A 19,436-nucleotide genomic window follows, 5' to 3' on the forward strand; every position below is an offset into this window, starting at 1 on the left:
CTGCAAGGCACAACCCGTGTTATCCGGTAGTCTCCGGACAGTATCATTTGCTGAACAATCAACAGCTCACTGCTCGACAGGCAATATCGAAGGATTTGCCCACATTCTCGGGCCATCCTGAAGAGTGGCCAGTCTTTTTGTCGACATTCAACAGCACCACGACGATGTGCGGATTCACCGACGAAGAAAACATCATTCGACTGCAGAAGTGCTTGAAGGGAAAGGCGTATGAGGCGGTAAAATGTTTACTCATGCATCCGTCTAACGTTTGAGAAGTGATGGATACGCTGCGGATGCTGTTCGGGCAGCCGGAGTCAATTGTACACTCATTGATATCAAATCATCGATTTCGCCGTCAGTGTCTGAAACTTCTGTGCGACTGTCGACGCATGCGGCTCAGAGGAGTATCTATACAACATTTCGATGTTGCACCAACTCGTCGCTAAGCTCCCGCCCACGATAAAACTGGACTGGGCTCGTTACAGACAAACTATTCCAAACGTGAACCTGGCTGGGTTTGGAAACTGGATTTATTCGTTGGCCGAGGCTGCCAGCACGATTACAACCCCACAACAGGAAGCAAAATCAATCCGTATTGACTCCCGTGGATTCAAGAAAGGAAACGCCTTTCTAAACGCACACTCCGAGACGTCCGGCGATACACCGTTCTCGGCTTCAACGAAACCAGACAAAGAAAAGAAGCAAGCAAGCATCGAGTCGTGCCCGATATGCAGAGGTGGGTGCAGGACGATCGAGAAATGCAAGCGATTCCTAGAACTCTCCAGGGATTCTCGATGGGCTGCTGTTAGAGAGCACGGACTCTGCCGCAGGTGTCTTCGTAGCCCCAACGGTGCCTGCAAAACAAAACTATGCGGAAAGCAAGGATGTACATTGAAGCACCACGAATTGCTTCACAACGAACAAAGGATCGTGCCACCGGCCACGAGTGTTTCTCCACAGTCCACGGCTCCACAAACGTGTCAAGAAGGATCCAGCAAACGGTCGCACGACTGCAACGTTCACCGAACGAATTCCAGTAACGTTCTGTTTCGCTATCTGCCAGTGATGCTACACGGGAAGAATCGAACCGTTCAAACGTTTGCATTCTTCGATGAAGGATCGGAACTAACGCTCATTGACCAGGAGTTGGCAAACGAACTACAACTTGGAGGTGTTGTACAACCGCTGTGTCTTCAATGGACCGGGGGAACGCAGCGTAACGAGAAGAGGTCTCGTATCGTTTGTCTCGATATCGCTGGAATTCACCACCAAGACAAAAAATTCCCCCTCGCGACCGTTAGAACGGTGAAGGAACTTCAACTACCGCTTCAAACCCTGAATGTAGCCAAGCTAGGAGAAATTTATTCACATCTTCGTGGATTACCGATTGATTCGTACCGTGATGCTCGACCACGCATTCTGATTGGTATGCGGCATGCCTCGATTGGAATGGTCCTGAAATGTAAAGAAGGAAAGCTTGAGGACCCGATAGCCATCAAGACTCGGATTGGCTGGACGATCTGTGGAGGGCTGAATGGCAATGACGCTGCAGCTTCAGCTCAGTGTATGGTCCACATGATCGCTGAGGATCAAGAATCGGACGAATTACTACACCAAGCCATGAAGTCGTACTTTGCTCTAGACAGTCTCGGTGTGGCGAAACCGGACAAGATTCTCATTTCCGCGGAGGATCAACGTGCTCAACAACTTCTCCAATCGTTGACTATATTCGACGGAAGCCGCTACAAAGTGGGATTGTTGTGGCGTCATGACAACATCCGGTTGCCCGACAACCGAGAGATGGCTCTGCGCCGCCATCAACATCTTCAAAAGCGCATGAAGAGAGATCCGGAGCCTGCGGAGGCGCTCGATCGTATGATCGCTGACTACGTAGAGAAAGGGTACGCCAGGAAGCTCACGCCGGAGGAGATCAATCAAAAATATTCCCGGATTTGGTACCTACCTGTGTTCCCGGTGACAAACCCGGGAAGGTCAGGCTGGTGTGGGACGCAGCAGCTAAAACGTTTGGTGTTTCGCTAAATTCCGCTCTCTTGAAGGGGCCTGACTTACTGTGCTCGCTATTGGTCATCCTGCTTCAGTTTCGCCAGGGACGAATCGGGCTGACCGGGGACATCCGTGAGATGTTTCATCAGGTGGCGATTTGGGACGAAGACCAGCAATGCCACAGATTCTTCTGGATAGACGAGAATAGTGAGCTGTCGGTCTACGTGTTGCAGGCTATGAGCTTCGGCGCCTGCTGTTCCCCAAGCTGTGCGCAATACATAAAAAACCTCAACGCAGAACGGTTCACAGCGACGCATCCAATCGCCGTAGAGGCCATTACGAAACGTCACTACGTGGACGATATATTGGTGAGCGTAGACGAAGAGAGTGAAGCAGTTCGGTTAACCGAAGAAGCCAAATACGTTCACTCGCAGGGTGGTTTCGAAATCCGCAACTGGATAAGCAACTCCAAACAAGTGGTCGCTTCTCTACAAGAAGGAACCACTGTGGAGAAGGATCTGGATCTTTTACCCGAGGTAGCCATGGAGAAAGTTCTCGGCATGTGGTGGCATACGGAGACGGATGAGTTCATGTTCAAAGTCGGATGGACACGCTACGATCCACTTCTCCTAACCGGCCAGCGACCACCCACCAAACGGGAAATGCTTCGAGTCCTTATGACGATCTTTGATCCATTGGGGCTTTTGGTCCACTTCATCATCTTCTTAAAGATCCTGCTTCAACATGTATGGCGCGCAAACGTACAGTGGGATGAAAATATCGAAGGGGACCTCTACAAAAAGTGGCAACAGTGGACGAACATTCTGCCGCAAGTGGAAACCCTGCGGGTACCACGGTGTTACAGTTGGTCACATTCGCTACACAGCTGTACGAACATTCAACTTCACACATTTGTCGATGCCAGCGAAAAGGGATTCGCTGCAGTGGCCTTTCTTCGCTTTGGTTTCAACGGATCCACGATGTGCTCGATAGTCGCTTCGAAGACAAGAGTGGCCCCATTGAAATTACTTTCGATTCCACGACTGGAACTGCAAGCGGCGGTTCTCGGTGCAAGGCTTGCGCAAACAATTATCACTTCTCTCTCCTTCCGAATAACTTGCCGGGTGTACTGGACAGATTCCAGAGACGTGCTCCACTGGATAAATTCGGATCACCGCCACTACTCACAATTTGTAGCTTTTCGAGTGAGTGAGCTTCTCAAAACCTCCGAACCAGAAGAATGGCGGTGGGTTCCCACAAAACTCAACGTGGCTGATGACGGGACTAAGTGGGAAGAAACGCCTGACCTCACTCTGGAGAGCAGGTGGTTTATTGGTCCGGACTTTCTATGGCTCCCGGAATCGAAGTGGCCTCAAACACCTCCACTTCGCACGCGAATAGCCACCGAACTTCGCCCCCGCTTGCTGCTACATCGCACGGGCCCTTCTCCGACGGTCTCTCACTGCACGCCTATCCGCGTGATCAAATTTTCGAGCTGGAGATGCTTACGGAATAGTGTCGCTCTTTTTTTTTCCTTTGGTTTGTTTTTTTCCGTCGATCTTGTTTTCCGTGCTGAGCACCAATGCTACCGACGTGCCAGGAAGGCAGCTCCACACCTGGACCCTACCTATCTATCGACTCATCAACTCATGAACCGGGGACCAACGGCTTTACTTCCCATCCGAAGGAAGGCGTGATCAGAGATGTTATGCCTCAATAGTGTCGCTCTTGTCTTCCGATACGTATCCAACCTGCGTATAAGAGTGAAACAGCAGCCGATTAATCTTGGACCACTTTCCACGGTGGAGCTTAGCAAAGCCGAAGAATATTTGTTCCGCATTGCACAGGACGAAGGCTTCCCAGATGATGTATCCACCCTGGAGCAAACACGTTCAACTGGGTCCGTGAAGTCGCTTTCGAAAACCAGCCTGCTGTACCAGTTAGAGCCTCGACTGGATGAAAAAGGAGTACTGCGGATGAGAACAAGGATTGGCTCGTGTCAGTTTGCCACCGATGACGCCAAACAATCCATAATCCTGCCCGGTGACCACCACATCACTGCTCTGATAATAAAGCACTACCACTACAGATACCACCACCGTAATCATGAAACCGTCATCAACGAGCTGAGGCAACGGTTTCATATTCCTCGTATCCGTGTCGGCTTTGCCAAAGCCCGCAAAAACTGCCAACGTTGTAAAAACGAGACGGTCATACCTCGCCCTCCTATCATGGCAGACTTGCCACCAGCCCGTCTTGCAGCATTCACGCGTCCCTTCACGTATGTCGGAGTAGACTACTTCGGCCCGATGGAGGTAGTCTTGGGCAGGCGTGTGGAGAAACGCTGGGGGATGTTGATTACCTGCTTGACAGTGCGCGCTATACATATCGAATTGGTCTGCGCCCTCAGCACAGACTCATGCATAATGGGTCTTCGCAACTTCATCTTGCGCAGAGGCACTCCGAGAAAGATCTACAGCGATCGCGATACGAATTTCATCGGTGCCAGTCGTGAACTGAAGGAAGCGATGACAGCGATTGACGAAGAGAAGATTATGAAGGAGTTCGTTAGCCCAGAGACGGAATGGGTATTCAACCCTCCCGCTGCCCCACACATGGGTGGCTGCTGGGAACGGTTGATCCGCACAGTGAAGACGAATCTGATGGCACTTCGTGTAACTCGAAAACCCACAGATGAGGTGCTGCGTAACCTGCTTACCGAAGTCGAGGGCATCGTAAATTCCCGGCCCTTGACGCACGTTCCGATTGACAGCGATTCGGCACCAGCTCTCACCCTGAACCATTATCTACTCGGGTCGTCCGACGGCTCGAACGACAGTGGTGCCGCATTGCGGCAGAATTGGCGAACATCCCAGATCCTCGCAAATCAGTTCTGGAAACGTTGGGTAACCGATTACCTTCCAGAGATTACCAGGCGGACAAAGTGGTTCGCACACACAAAACCGATAGCCGTTGGTGACATAGTCGTTATCGTTGACTTCAAGTTACCCATAAGCTGCTGGCCGAAAGGCAGAATTATTTACACTAGGGTCGGAAACGATGGATGCGTCCGGGCCGCAACGGTGCAGACGGCGAACGGGATCTACGAACGGCCAGTAAGAAAACTGGCAGTGTTGGACATTCGGCGCGAGGAGGAGTAAGCCAACCGGAAGTTGGCGTACCCGGGGGGAGTGTTATCAGCGCGCCTTCCCTCCACCGGTAACGTTACCCCACGCACACCGACAGACACGAGCGACCGAATAGATAGATATATGAAACAAAAAAAAGAAAGGACTTGGGGCGTTAGAAAGGCAATAGTGAAGGGAAATTGAAGGTGTACAACTAATTAGATAAAGAGATTGTTAATTAATGAGTACCTACTTAAATCTACCCCTTATGTAATAAGTTATATCGTATTTTGAATTCCGCTTACATTTTCACACTACAACGGTAAGATATATATTAGAAATAATCATGGAATCTATCTAAATTGTATTCCTAAAATTAGCTTAACCTAAACGTTCTGGTTTATAACTACGGCACGGCAAAAGATTAATCTTACACCCTGATATATAGTTGGCATTCCAAGTTAAACCTACCGTAAGATTCTGCTAAACCTACCGTAAGATTACTGCCAAGCCTACCGGTAATCACTAAACGAATTTTATAATCCTCTCGTGAGTGCCTCATCTACGAATACACCTGGATTATAAACACGGAAATTGAGTCTTTTTTTTCTTTGGAGTGCCAACACTACTAGATTTTAATTAGATGATTCATATTTAATCATCATTAAAATCTCAGACACTTAATTCTAGGACTTTTCATTCATAATAAAAAAAAATGTGGCTTGGAATTATCGCAATATGCACATAAAATAAATGCATCTAGGACATAGGAAATAGTTCAAAATATATGTTAATGGACTATGCTTAAGATTCGGAAAGTTTAAATAATAATAGTTTTGAGATCCCAAACCCATATGCCTTCCAGATTCTAATGTTTGATGAACAAAGAAAATTATAAAGCATTTATCTAGAACTTTTTTCAATACCTTGGACAAGCTAACTTTCGAGATCACGGAGCTAGATATAAAATCAAAATTGAAGTCCCAAATTTAACTTTAATTCCACTCGAAAGGAATGAACTCCTTACATGTATGGTTGTGCCCTTGTTTGAAGCTAGATGCTATTTGAATTTCTTTCTACAAAAGCTTATTGGGTGATTTTAAATTTATTTGTTATATCAAGCATTTAATAAACAGAAGCTGTAAGTTGTTTATCTGTCCATTGTTGCTGCCCATTACCTAGGCATATCATTCAAAACGGTCTTCAGATTTTGGAATTGAGAAACGTTATCAGCTCGATCCTGTTGCTCCTTTGTGCCAGAAAATGTTTCTTGATCCTAAACATATGCACAATTCATGCTGATGTGCAAAAGGTTATTAATAGTCTGGTAGTAGTGTTATGGATAAAATCTGCCTGCAATAATTTCTTATGCAAAGAAGCTTGAACCCGGGAGTTAGAAGGTGACAGCTCTACCACAGCAACAATAGCCCATTTCATGAACGCAAGCATTCCGAAGCTATTTTCACACATGTTAAGTCCCGCTCCAATACATTATCGATGCAAATATACACCATTGATAATGTACTGAAACTTTCAATCAAGCAGTAGTGCAATACTTGATTGACGCGTATTTAGTAAGTTTTAAAATGATCGTCTTGAATTACATGGATATATAGGAAACAGAGGACAGAGGAACGAAAAGGTAAATAAACTTAGCTGATCGTAGCTACGCGTAGTTTAGAACAGTCGGCACCACATGCAACGGATAGGAAATTTGAAAATTTTCACTTAATGCACTTTTCAACATCACTTCTGTACTTTCAAATTACCACTGTTTAAAACTGAAATTGTATTATCATTTGAAGAAAAATCTGGCATAACAGGATTGCTCGGTCCTACAAATATAATCAAATTGAAGCTGAAAGACTAAAGAATCATTTGGATACATTCAGGGAAGTGTGTTGATGGTAAAACATAGTGAAATTAACGTTTAAATTTTGATTGCCGAAAACAGTCAATGGGTGCCAAAGCCGACATTTACCCTATATGTCTTAAGAACAAATTAATTCATTACTTCTAGTTGACGCTACGCGAGGAATTAAAATATTGCTTTAATTTGGTTTTTGTCATTGTAAAGTCAATGTTATCGCAGTGCTTATTATATGTATCCATCATTTGGTTCAAGGGTCCAAATTTGGCATAATTCGTACCACGATTTGTAGCAAATATATTTCTATTTCGTAAATGCTTAGATGGTGTATATAAATTTAAGGATGACAATAGTTAAATTGAATCAATGCGATGTGATACGATATCGTTTACGAAAGAAATCATGGCAAATTCATGACGCTCTTTTAATGTTTAGATATTTATGAGCATACACCGAGCTGTGTAAGATGACAGAGGATGATGTTTAACATCTACGAAGATCCCAAAACTTAAATAGAGTTCACGCTTCTGCGCAGTTTTCTGAACTTTTCCAAAGCGCCCTGATTTTCTATGATTTTTTCTGAAGCTCTATTAAGTTCCTTGTTTTGTTAATTTTTACGATGTTCCCTGAAATTTTTAGAAGTCCTTGAAGTTTTAAAAAGTTCCTTGAGTGAAGAGCTTTGAGTGGGTTGGTTTATTTCTTTTAAATTCCGTTATAATTGCTTATCTTTTGACAGATACGCGAAATTTAAAGGATAGTTCCCTGAGGTTAATGAAAATTCCCCGAACTCTTAGCCAATTGAAAGAGCCTGAAGACGTCTTATTATGCTAACGATTAAATGTTGATATAATATAAAGGCTCTACATTGCTTCTTCTAGTCTAGAACATTAAGAAAAGTAGACATTCATAAAAATCAATAAAAATAAAAAGTAATCCCTAAATTGCTTGACAAAATACCGGTGTATAAAAAGAAAACACCAAAAATTCCTGGAAGGCGCCTGGATAATTCTGGAGAGGGCCTGGCCCCCTTGGCACTCTCATTAGCTACGCCAATGGGTAACAGGAGAGAGAGTAAGGAATCGGTTATAGTGGAGCTGCACTAGGTAACTAGAGGATACTACACTGTGCCAACTTCACTACAGGCCACACACTTAGAAATAACTAATTTTACACGTGACGGAATCCATCTTTGACATAAAGGATGAGACGTAAACAAACATGTCATGTAAAATTAAGTGCTCCGAGACTGAAAAGCTTGAAAATACATTTGATTGAGCTGATTTTTGCGTCTATTATGACTCAATTTTATGTCAAAATTGACGCTCGTATATGTCAGTCTCAGAGCACCTAAATTTACATCAACTTTTCTAAGCGTGCAGGCTTCTTGAAACCTTACTCAGTAGTTCCATTTCAAATGACGATTTTTTTTTAAATTTTTTGATCGACCTTCTACGATTATGTTGAAACTTTGCACAGTTGTTTGTTATTGCCCAACATGCCATTTTACATATTTGGATCCCTAGTTTTGTACACGACTAACACTTGAAAAAAGCTTATACAAAAATGATACACATCAATAGAAAAACATTTATCTTGCGAACGATTTGTTTGATTGAGATGGTGTCTTAGAAGAATTTGCGGACAAGTATTGTGCCTTTCAAGAAAAAATATACACTGTAAAAAATTATAATTTTTTTTTTTACAAAAATATATCAAAATTATAAAAAAAAATTTAAATTACTCAAATTGGATATTTAAATTATTTTTTTATATTTATTTTGTAGTTTAAATAAAGTAATACCTACTGACACTGTGCATTTGCTGGGCAAATCATAAACAAAAAAGTTATGAATTATTGAAAAAATAAGTATTTTCCAAAATACTACCAATATTTATCGAATATCTTTAAAATAGTGTCAATATTAAAACACATTAAATTTACAACAAAAAAGCTCATAGTGCTTAAATTGCCCAAAGTTGTTATTTTCGAGATACTCGTAGGTTAAAATTCACTTGTCGCATAATTTGAGCAATTTTCACTTTTTTGAGATGTTCTTCGTGAGTGTTCAATCTGGAAAGTATTTTTAACAAAAAGCCAATTAATTTCCTTAAACTTTGCTCTTCACATTTTTTCAATCATACGCATGAGTTAACATATAATTAATTATGAGTAAGAGACGGTATGGGAAAAGTATATTTTTCTGTTTGGTCCCATATACGGCTAGCTAGTTTAGTTAATAATGGTGTATCTGGCCTCAGATGGACTATACAGATCAGGCACGGTATTATCATCACCGAAGGCGGTGGATTAGACTCCCGGCCCAATCTATAAAATCTGTTGAGTTGGACATTTTATTAACTTCCCTTTGCATAAGTATCATTGTGCTAGCCATGAGTAGGACAAATGAGCCAGTTTTAGGCCCTACCTTGAAATTCACATTTTTTCATTCTCTACAAAATTAACTTCAACAAAACTGGCACAGTTGCACTTACCCAATGCAACAACAAAATGCGTATAATGTTCTAAGGAAATGTTTCGAAGAACACTAAATTAAGATCATGGTCTCACGTAAATATTCAGGAAGAGATTGATAGGGTGTGGCACTATTTATTCATACTCGACATCGGTTCGGCATACCCCTTCAATCGGTTATTCGACATCCCGTAGAAGTTATAGAACATCAGTCGTAAGTTAATTCGTGAGCAAAGAATTAGATACATAAATGTTGAATTTAGCTGATTGCCTTCATTGTTTTTGAAGCGTATGAAGGAAATGGGTCCCGTATGACGAAGTAGTACTTCACCATAGATGTTATAAATGATATAACTAGTTTTTTTTAGTGTCAAACAGCACCCTAGATTACGATATTTCATTGAACTCAGTATTTGGATCAAGCTTTTTGAAATGGTTTTACTTCAACTTTCCTGAAATACGACAGATTAATTACTTCGAAGAAAAATACAAATATAAATGCGGATTTGACACAAACTGATGCTACACATGTTTCAAAAGTCAATTCACTGCAGGGGATTCACTTAACTGCGAATAATACCAGCGGGACTATATTTTTTGACCGGTTCCAGGGTGCTTACTCCGTGGGCAGCAAATGTTCCTACCGATGTTACTAAACCCTCAAATTCAAATGACATCTGTCGCAAAATATGGCAAATTATAAAATTGTTACATGTACCACACATTTTTCCTAATCGTTTTCCCTTAAAGTTCACCCTCCTTCTCGTAAACACTATAAGCTAACCCTAATAAACCCCTAATATTAAAGCAGAATTTATTCCACAACATCATGAGGCCGCATCCTGGTCCAAAAATGTTCTCAATGGCTGCATCTCCTGGGACCCTGCTGGTCCAGCAGAGCAACAAGGGTGTGAACAAAAGTCTGAAGTGTAATACTGTTTTATATTATCATTATTTTATGATTATTTATCATTCCGGACTTGGCTCAACGAGACCGATGATGCCGGTGGGAGATTCAAGTGGCTGAAATCATTTTTCACGTACATATGTGCATACAATAGCAATACTACAATGACAGTGTCACTCCTATGAGCATGAATTGTATGCCATAACAGCGGGAGGATTCATGGCAGGTTGGTTTAGCTCCCTCATGTTCTTTACGACGTGGCATCATCGTAACAGACTGATGGCTGGTTGGAATAGGAGGGAAAACGAAAAGTAAGGACCAAATCCACAACATGGATACAAAAGGCATCAGCAATAACAATTATAATCACAGCTTGTCCCTACTGAATTGACTTCTGTCATATTTGTTTTGCATTCTAACGTGATTCTGCGATTTTTGTTTAGTATCATGAAGAAATAGAAGAAGTGTAGTTAACCTCTGCACAGAAGATTAAGTAATTAAGTTAGATTCGAACAAATAGATGCCAGACCAATGCTAATATTAAAGGACACTTCTAATAACAATTTTGCGCGTGTTTTAGGGTGGAACTCGGAGGAACTTTTTTTTATTCGATCTTCAAAGTTTGAATCTTTCTTTATAGATTAATTTCTAAGCATAGTGAACATTCCAATTACCACAATGAAGCATCGAAATTTATTCCATGGTCTATAGAAATATGGTATTGTTACTTTATTCTCTATTTTACTTAAATTGATTACACGAAGTATTAAATTTATGCAGTATGTGCAGTAAGTTCTGGTTCAAGAATAGTTATGCATCCAAAATACTTGTTTATATAAACAGGGGGCATTAGAGTGACACACCGTCAAGGAGCAATTCGGTTATTTCAAACACTACCCCTGGAATGGTTGTGTGGGGGTCAGAAAAACCCTACCAAAATTTGAAACCATTCGATTCGCGGGAAGCAGTGCCCTGGCTTGAAGTTTGTAATGGAAATTGGCGAAACTGTATGGGGGAATGAGGCTTTTCACATTTATTGCTCTAGGTATTCTATTAATTTGTATGTGAAAACGAAGATTCCTTGGGTATGGGGAACAACTTTGCTCAAGACCGGATGTCAATCCGAGTTAACCCTGAAAAGTTATTAACGTTTGAACTAAACACCACTGGCAGATTTCGGAAAAACTCAAACTCAAGCAGGTGAAAAATGAGTTTTGCCATGAAAAATTCAACTGCGCAAAAATCACCGATTAGTTTCAGGTTACAAAATGCATTGCTTTATATTTTGGCGTTATTCATTGTCATTAGTGTTGGTTTTGCATCAGTGGTTGGAAAACTAACAAAACATTCATGAGCATGCTAAAAATTGACATTTGAACGGGTTTTGTGAAATAATTTATACAGTTGAAGATGCTAATTTCAAATAACAGACTAAAGTGGTAATTTTTATACGATAGATGAGGAGATACAAGTATAGAGTTGATAGATCCGTTAGAGTACGGCTGTGTGTAAATTGTATTTTAGAGAGTAGAAAGCGAGCAAGGACAACTTTTTAGGAAGGTACAAATCGGTCAAAGAGAGATGATTCTTTACCAAACTCCCCCGTTGGAGAGGGATAGTGATGGGTTTGTCATATTCGCACGCGAGACTATTCTCTCAGGGAGGTTCAATAAATGACACTGACCACTTGTCTTACTTATGCTGAGAGCCTAACGCGATATGCGCGATTTTCTTTTTGACCAGGCATGGGAACATCTTAACATTTTAGATTGGCCATGTAATAAACCGAAATTTTAACAGCTGGTAGGAAAATTTGAGCAATTATGGTATATTGAAACCGGAATAAGATTGACTCGGTGGATTCGTATTTATTCCGTGTCACGCGAGAGCATCCGGCGGTACAAGAGATATCAGCCGTCTAGAACAAGGGGATCTATTTTTGTTTTCCTTGATTTGTTTTCCGTCGATCTTGTTTTCCGTGCTGAGTACCAATGCTACTGACGCCAGGAGGCAACACCCACACCCGAGGGGCACGCAATACAAAGAACCGGTGCGTTGAAGTTAAAATACAATCAAAAGTACTTAAAGTAATTAATGCGTTTTGAAGTAGTACTGACCTGTAATTAAAATTATCTATCTGTAATTAATGTAATTAAAACTATTGAAAATGTAATTAAAGTACTTTAACTACGAAATTTTAACTGTAATTAATGGAGTTAAAAAGTAGGTAATGTTATACATTGTGTAATTAATGTAACTAAAGTAGTAGCTAATGGAATTAATTTAATTACAGCCGTTGTCTGCGTTGGAGTTAACGGTTATTGCGTGCCCCTAGCACAGACCTGGGATCTACCTATCGACCCATCAACTCATGAACCGGGGACCAACGGCTTTACTTTACTAGACGTGATCTGGGATTGAATCCATGCCTGCTGGGGTGAGAAGTAATCACGCTTACCACTACACCACCGGTGCCGCTCACGGTCTTATAGAACTAGTGCTGATTTAATCAGCACTATTCATAGAAGCACGTTGTTGTGGTTTTAGTAAAGTTAAGTTGTTTCAAATAAATTGTTCTACAACTTTGTCAAACATTATGCTGATCTATCTCAAATAACTAAAACTTTGATGTTTTGAATTCAAAAACCATAAGGACCACCCTAATGTCACTTACATCAAAAGATTTTCTATAATTTATTCCCCAAGATACCATTTACCTAAATCTATCGTTTAAAGAGAATGTTTTTTGTCTTCCTATACGGCTTTAGGACCATTGGGGCCACATTGAGCCTGTTGATGTTAACAAAAATGTAAATAAGTAAATGGATAAATTACGCTTGCCGTAAATAGTACACCTACACTGCTTGTCATCAAAAAAGAAAAAGAAAATTTAACCGAATATGCTTTAACAAGCCACCGATACGAAAGACAAGTTTAATGTTTGTGATAAATATATTTACGCAATGTTAGTACCTGCTAAGTTACATTCTGATTTCACCAGAACATCCCCAACATCGGGGAATGTTGGTGTATTCCAGCATGCTAAGGACCCTTCAACGTAACAACTACTTCAACAGTTGAAGCATGCAGAACAGTTTTTCACCGGTGCAGATCGGTGCGATGAGGGAGAAATATTGCAGTTTAAATGGTTTATTTTTGATGGGGTGGATGATATGCATTGTACCAATGAAGAGTGCTAGCTGAGTATGCTTGTGATAATGTGCTTAGCAAATAATTTGGATGAAACAAGTTTTTTTATACATTCCAGACTAATCGCACACAGGCTGACACTTTTCAGGTTTATGTTGTATGTTGCGGTTTGACGTGATTTTAAACCAAGTGCAGTCGGTAAAATCTCTCATTAGGAAAAGTTACATAATCGAAAGATCATTTCCGTTTGAACATAAATGTTACTCCATCTGGATAAACACATTTTAGAACAACTTGACTGTTCAAATGGGAGATAACAATAAATATCAAAACTGTAAAATAAGCAATAATCGTAAAATAAGCAATTCAGAGGTGTTTATTAGAATTCGAGAGAATGTATTAACGTGGTATTTTTGGATATATAGACATTTAATTGCAATTGGTATGTTCGTTCTCAATGACCAATACAATGTGCACTGATAAAAAGACCACTGTTGTAGTGAGGGGCCCATCTATGGAATATATTCTGATGATGCACATCGTAAAGGGATAATGCACTGTGCTTTGAAAGTGGTTTTCAGTCGTCGCTTCAAGTATGTGCTTCTTGCATGCTGGACGGACACGAAAAGCTTGAGTTGCAACCATTCAACTCTATGTTCGATTTTCTGCTAGGGATCATGTTGAGTTATTAAACCTTTGTTTCGTGTCAATGAACACATTTGCTTATGAACGAATCATTACTAAGGAGCTGTTCAATAATCCTCAAAAAACCGTCTACGTAGTTAATGAACAGCCCCTAACAGGACAAGGCTTGAGGAGTGAGTGAAGGTTTTGTTTCCAAATTGTCTATATTTTTAATGTTTATAAAACTTCACGGAGCCCAATAACATTTACTAAGCAAAATATATAAATGTTCATGAGTTCTACTTATTTTTTCTGGGGACGACATGAGTTTTGCTTCTGCTTTCTATGAGATCAGTGAGCTTGCAGCTGATAATGCTCCATATACCGAAGCACCACCTAATTATTAAAATAAACATAGCGAAATACGGTGTTAAACATCAAGATATCGTTTTCAAATGCTCTAGACAATTGTTACTTCAGTCATTTTCTACAAAAGATCCCTGCACAATAATAATGTCAAGTGCATGGTTGGCAGTTTATGACCAGAATTTTAAATAACAACCCAATGCACAGAGGGGGCGGTACCTAAAAAACGTGACGTGTTAGAGCCATGGTATCAAAACACTGATAGCAAGCAGCAATATAGACAAAACGCTGCATGTTTCAATTTGTTGTGTTATGACTACTCATGCATTTCGATGACCAAGGGGTTTCGGACCATTTTTGTACATTTTAGGTCGGTTTTGGACGCTTAAATGCGATTTTGTTATTGGGTTTCAGTAATCGTGTGGTTTTAAGGTGATTATGGAATTTTAGCTGAATTAGCTTAGGAAATTACTCAAAATGACTCGCAGTGAACAAAAATTCCAGAACCGCTACACAGGGTGAGTGGTATTCCTGGTGAGCTGGTATGAATTTTAATTTTCTGTGTATTTCCAGCTTGGTATATCTATAAAATTTGTCTTGGCTTAGTCCAGGTCAAATCCCTTTGCATTAATTACCAGCCGCATGCGTCTTTGAAAAACGTTACAGCTAGCATGCACAATATCTTGAGGCATTTATTTATTTATTTATTCGTCGTGAATAAAATGTAAACCAGTTTAAGTTACAAAAAACACTTAACATCTATTTTAATTTTTAATTTCTGACTAACCTCGAAAAGAAACATTTTTAAGAGCATTTTTGTTCATTGTCAAATCAATTGTTTCATAATGTTGATTATAACAAGACATCATTCTATTTAAAGGCACGTTTCGTGCATAGTTTGTTGTATAAAACATATTTATGTTTCTTAAGGATCGAGTGAGAGCATAAAAATTTAGATTTTCTAAAATCTCTGAGTGGTGCCGGAGGTGTAGTGGTGAGCGTGATCACCTCTCACCCTAGCAGGCCTGGGTTCAATCCCAGTCGGCGCCGCCGGGATGTTCTGAGGCATAACATATCTGATCACGCCTTCCTTCGGAAGGGAAGTAAAGCCGTTGGTCCCCGGTTCATAAGTTGATGGGTCGATAGGTAGGGTCCAAGTGTGGGAGCTGCCTCCCTGGCGTCGGTAGCATTGGTGCTCAGCACGAAAAACAAGATCGACGGAAAACAAATCAAGGAAAAACAGTCTCTATGGCCTTCACTCTTTGTGTTACAACATCGTTTATAAAAGCTGTCACTGCGAACTGCCTTCGCTTTTCAAGTGCATCCAAATTGATCAACATACATCGAGACTCATAAGCTGTAAGATGGTAAGGGTAAACTCGTCTAGCCTAATTTTCTTAGAGCAAATAATAGAAACTGTTTTTGAACTGATTCAATGCGGTTTATATGATTATCTTGATATGGAGCCCAGACTTTACTACAGTACTCAAGGAGGGGCCTAACATATGCTACGTATAATGTATTGATTGTGTATGGATCATTGAAATGAAAACTAAACCTTTTAATAAACCCTAGCATGTTGCATGCCTTATGCATAATGTTATTATAATGTTAAACAAAGCTTAATTTAGAATCTAGTATAACACCTTAATCTCCAACTTGATTGCACCTGTTACGGCGACGGTTACGTTTCGGACCCTTAAAAGCAAGCTCGGTTTTGCTGTTAGAGTAAGCTCTAAGCTGAAATTAGTTTTATTGAATATAAATTCATGTTGCATGAAGTAGTTTTTAGATTACTTACATTTCTTGTCTTTTATGTCCGCCTGCTTGTAACAAGTGTGTTTTGTATAAATCTGTCGTTGGTAACTGTTTTTACAATTAGTATTCGTTTTAATTATACGAGAAAATGGATTTACTTGCTACAAATTAGGAATAAATTCTAGGATAATCAATTTCACAACGCGTTTGAAGAAAATGTACGTATATGATACTGATAATAGGTATATAATGCAATACAATATGACATTAGAGCCACGACATCTGGCATTTTCGACGCTGGACCGCTGTGTCACGCTGTTTACTGGATTAGATGCGAGAGGGACTCGTAGATAGATCGATTAACTCTTTCACTCCCGTTGCTCGATCGCTGACCGGTTGCCGTTCGTAACATTCCCCGACCCGTATTTCTTTGAGTCCTCTCTTGCTGTACAACTAACTTCCAGAACCGCCAGCTTTTCCACCGGTCTTTTCAGCACTCCTGCAATGGTTTTAGTCGGTAAAATCTCCAACAGCCGATTACCCCTGCATTTACTTTTGCTGATATTTCTGCAAAATATCTGTTTGTTAGCTGATATCTCAGCAAAATGTTATTTGTTAGCTGAGTCTCGGCAATTGTTTCACTGAGTCTCAGCAATACAAATTGCTGAACTACTCGGATGTTGGAATCTCGGTGAAAAAATTGTGTGTAGGACTTGTCTTTTCGTCGGAATGACAGAGTCGTTAAGCAGTGGCCGAATTCCTTCCCTGAATACTCCTTGAAACACGAAGACGTCAGGGTCCGGTGTCCAAATCATTCCAAGAACTCGTTCGTGAGTGGCCATTTTGAGCTGCTCAAAATACTTGGATGACTCCACTTTCTGGTCCCCGATCAGATCTTCATCCGGTGAACGAGCGCAAATATTAAACTGGTGGTGTGTTTACGGTCCCATATATCGCCCATCCCAATCTGGTTGTAGCCGTTATCGGATCACCTCTGGAACCTTCCCGAATTTTCAATGTAGCCTTCAACAAAGAGTTGTCTATACCGGTCAGAATTGTAGGAGATACGGATTCGTAGCTATGTTCTGGTAACCCACGAAGATGTAGAAACTGCTTGCTGAGTTGCGGATACTTTGAAGATTGAACTGGAAGATTTAGGTCCTTTACAGTGTGTACCTTCTTCAGAACGTGCCGCTTAAAAGTGCCGCTTGAGATTTCCAATCTGATCAGCTGCGATTTCATTTTACACGTTTAATGTCACTTGTCCATTGCAACCCGAGCAGTAGAAAAGAACTAATGAATACCTAATTGTGATCTGATACCAAAATTTGGTATTGACCAGCATGACATAAGAGGTCAAATACCAAAAAATAATACCAAAAATTTACATGCAAAATACTTTGTAAATACCAAAAAATGATATTTGGATACCAAAAGTATACCTGGGTGGTAATGTTTTGGTCTTGCATTATCATAATTTTGGATAATGGTATTGTGGGAACATTTTTTTGGTATTATTTTTTGGTATTTTTCATTCTTATGTCATGCTGGTCAATACCAAAGGCTTATCGATACCAATTTAAGGTATCGAGATATTCGTTCCTGCTCGGGAAGCAGAGTTTCTGCGCTATTTCCGATTATACCAGCGTGGTGGATGAGCCATCATCAAGGAACGCATACGTCTGAATGGTTTTGCCATTTCCATATAGTGTGACAGGTATCACACAGAATATAATCTTTTGCTGAAGTTGACGCTCTATCAAATGGTTTACTGAAGTCAGAATATAGTGCTTCAACATAATGTCCCTTAATAGAAAATCGTAAAGCTGTCTACACTGATTGACGACAAATAAATAAATAAATAAATAAATAAATAAATAAATAAAAAAACCATGCTCTTTGCCTGTAAGTAAACCCTAACGAGCTAGCGAAAACACTTTGATTTATTATAGATTCAAATAGTTTAAGAATGCAGGATAATATTGCAACTCCACGGTAATTTTTTATGTCTTTTTTCCACTTTTGAAAATTGGAATCAAAAACGATTCCTTTCAAATTGATGGAAGAAAACAGGATTAACTTGAACTTTTCGACACTGTTATTTTAGTTATGGAAAGTAGGCCATTATGTTATTGAAAATAGTGTTGGAAAGTGACACTTTTCAGTAATGAGTGCTAAAAAAATATTTTCAAAAAGGGGGTTGCCATAATCGGGTCATTACAGTATTGGAAATTGTTCTGAAAATATTGTTTTTTTTCAGAAAATCAAAACATGTATCCTTTAAACATATTTGTAGAGCCTTTAGTATTCAACTACATAGCTATTGATTCTAACAGTCGAATCTATCATTCTAGAGGTAAGCAAGTCAAGTTTTTATAAACAAAAACAAAATGTAAGGACATTGTACCCAGCATGAATGAAAATCCACCATGACCGCATTTGCCGCGTTCCTCGTCATCTCCGGAAATCCGATTCTGAAACAACCGTGTAAGTTCACGTGGATAAGATAACTAGCCGTACACACTTAGATTTTTTTGCCGAGATGGGCACCACCGAGCGGCTCGGCATTTTATTTTGCTGGAAATTCAGCAAAAAATATGTTTGTTAGCCGAGATCTCGACAAAATTCCCGTTTGTTAGCTGAATCTCGGCAAGTTTTTCACTGAGATCCAGCAAAATAAAATGCCGAGCTGCTCGGTGGTGCCCATCTCGGCGAAAAAATCTAAGTGTGTAGGCCGTAAGCATAATCGTTGAACCAACACCATCATACACTACTACAGGTGATTTGTGCACATACCTACCATAAAATCATTCATTAGATCCACCTGTAGTGTTTTCAAAACTCAGTGGTAGCAAATGAGTCCAATTTGCGCTGCTCGCCATGCTGAACTCTGGGCTGATCCACCATCCCAATGTTGTTAGAAAAAAATATTAAACAAAGCAACGTCATTATATAATTATATGTTTACACACACGTTTACTGCATCTCTATAGCGCCGAAAGACGAAGATATTGATAAGTTCAGCTTCCCTCGCCAAACCAGGACAGAACCATACCTATAATTTTTGTGATCAGCTCGTATCATGTACAACATCGATGGAGCGCATAGAAGGATTACAATTTAAAGGCAGAAAAACGGATATTATACTTATAATGA

The 19,436-nt window shown here is 40.3% G+C and overlaps 1 protein-coding gene across 1 annotated transcript; it reads left to right on the plus strand.

Moving 5' to 3' along the window:
• The first annotated feature begins 3,707 nt into the window (after positions 1–3,707).
• LOC135713930 (uncharacterized) lies at positions 3,708–5,165 on the plus strand. The gene has a single exon (XM_065237148.1). It carries the CDS (start codon positions 3,708–3,710, stop codon positions 5,163–5,165), a length of 1,458 nt encoding a protein of 485 aa, XP_065093220.1.
• The last annotated feature ends 14,271 nt before the right edge of the window (positions 5,166–19,436 follow it).

The sequence above is a fragment of the Ochlerotatus camptorhynchus genome, unplaced genomic scaffold (genome assembly GCF_037179485.1).
Source record: "Ochlerotatus camptorhynchus isolate MF236.1 unplaced genomic scaffold, CSIRO-AGI_Acam_v1.1 ptg000594l, whole genome shotgun sequence".
Lineage (NCBI taxonomy): Eukaryota > Metazoa > Arthropoda > Insecta > Diptera > Culicidae > Ochlerotatus > Ochlerotatus camptorhynchus.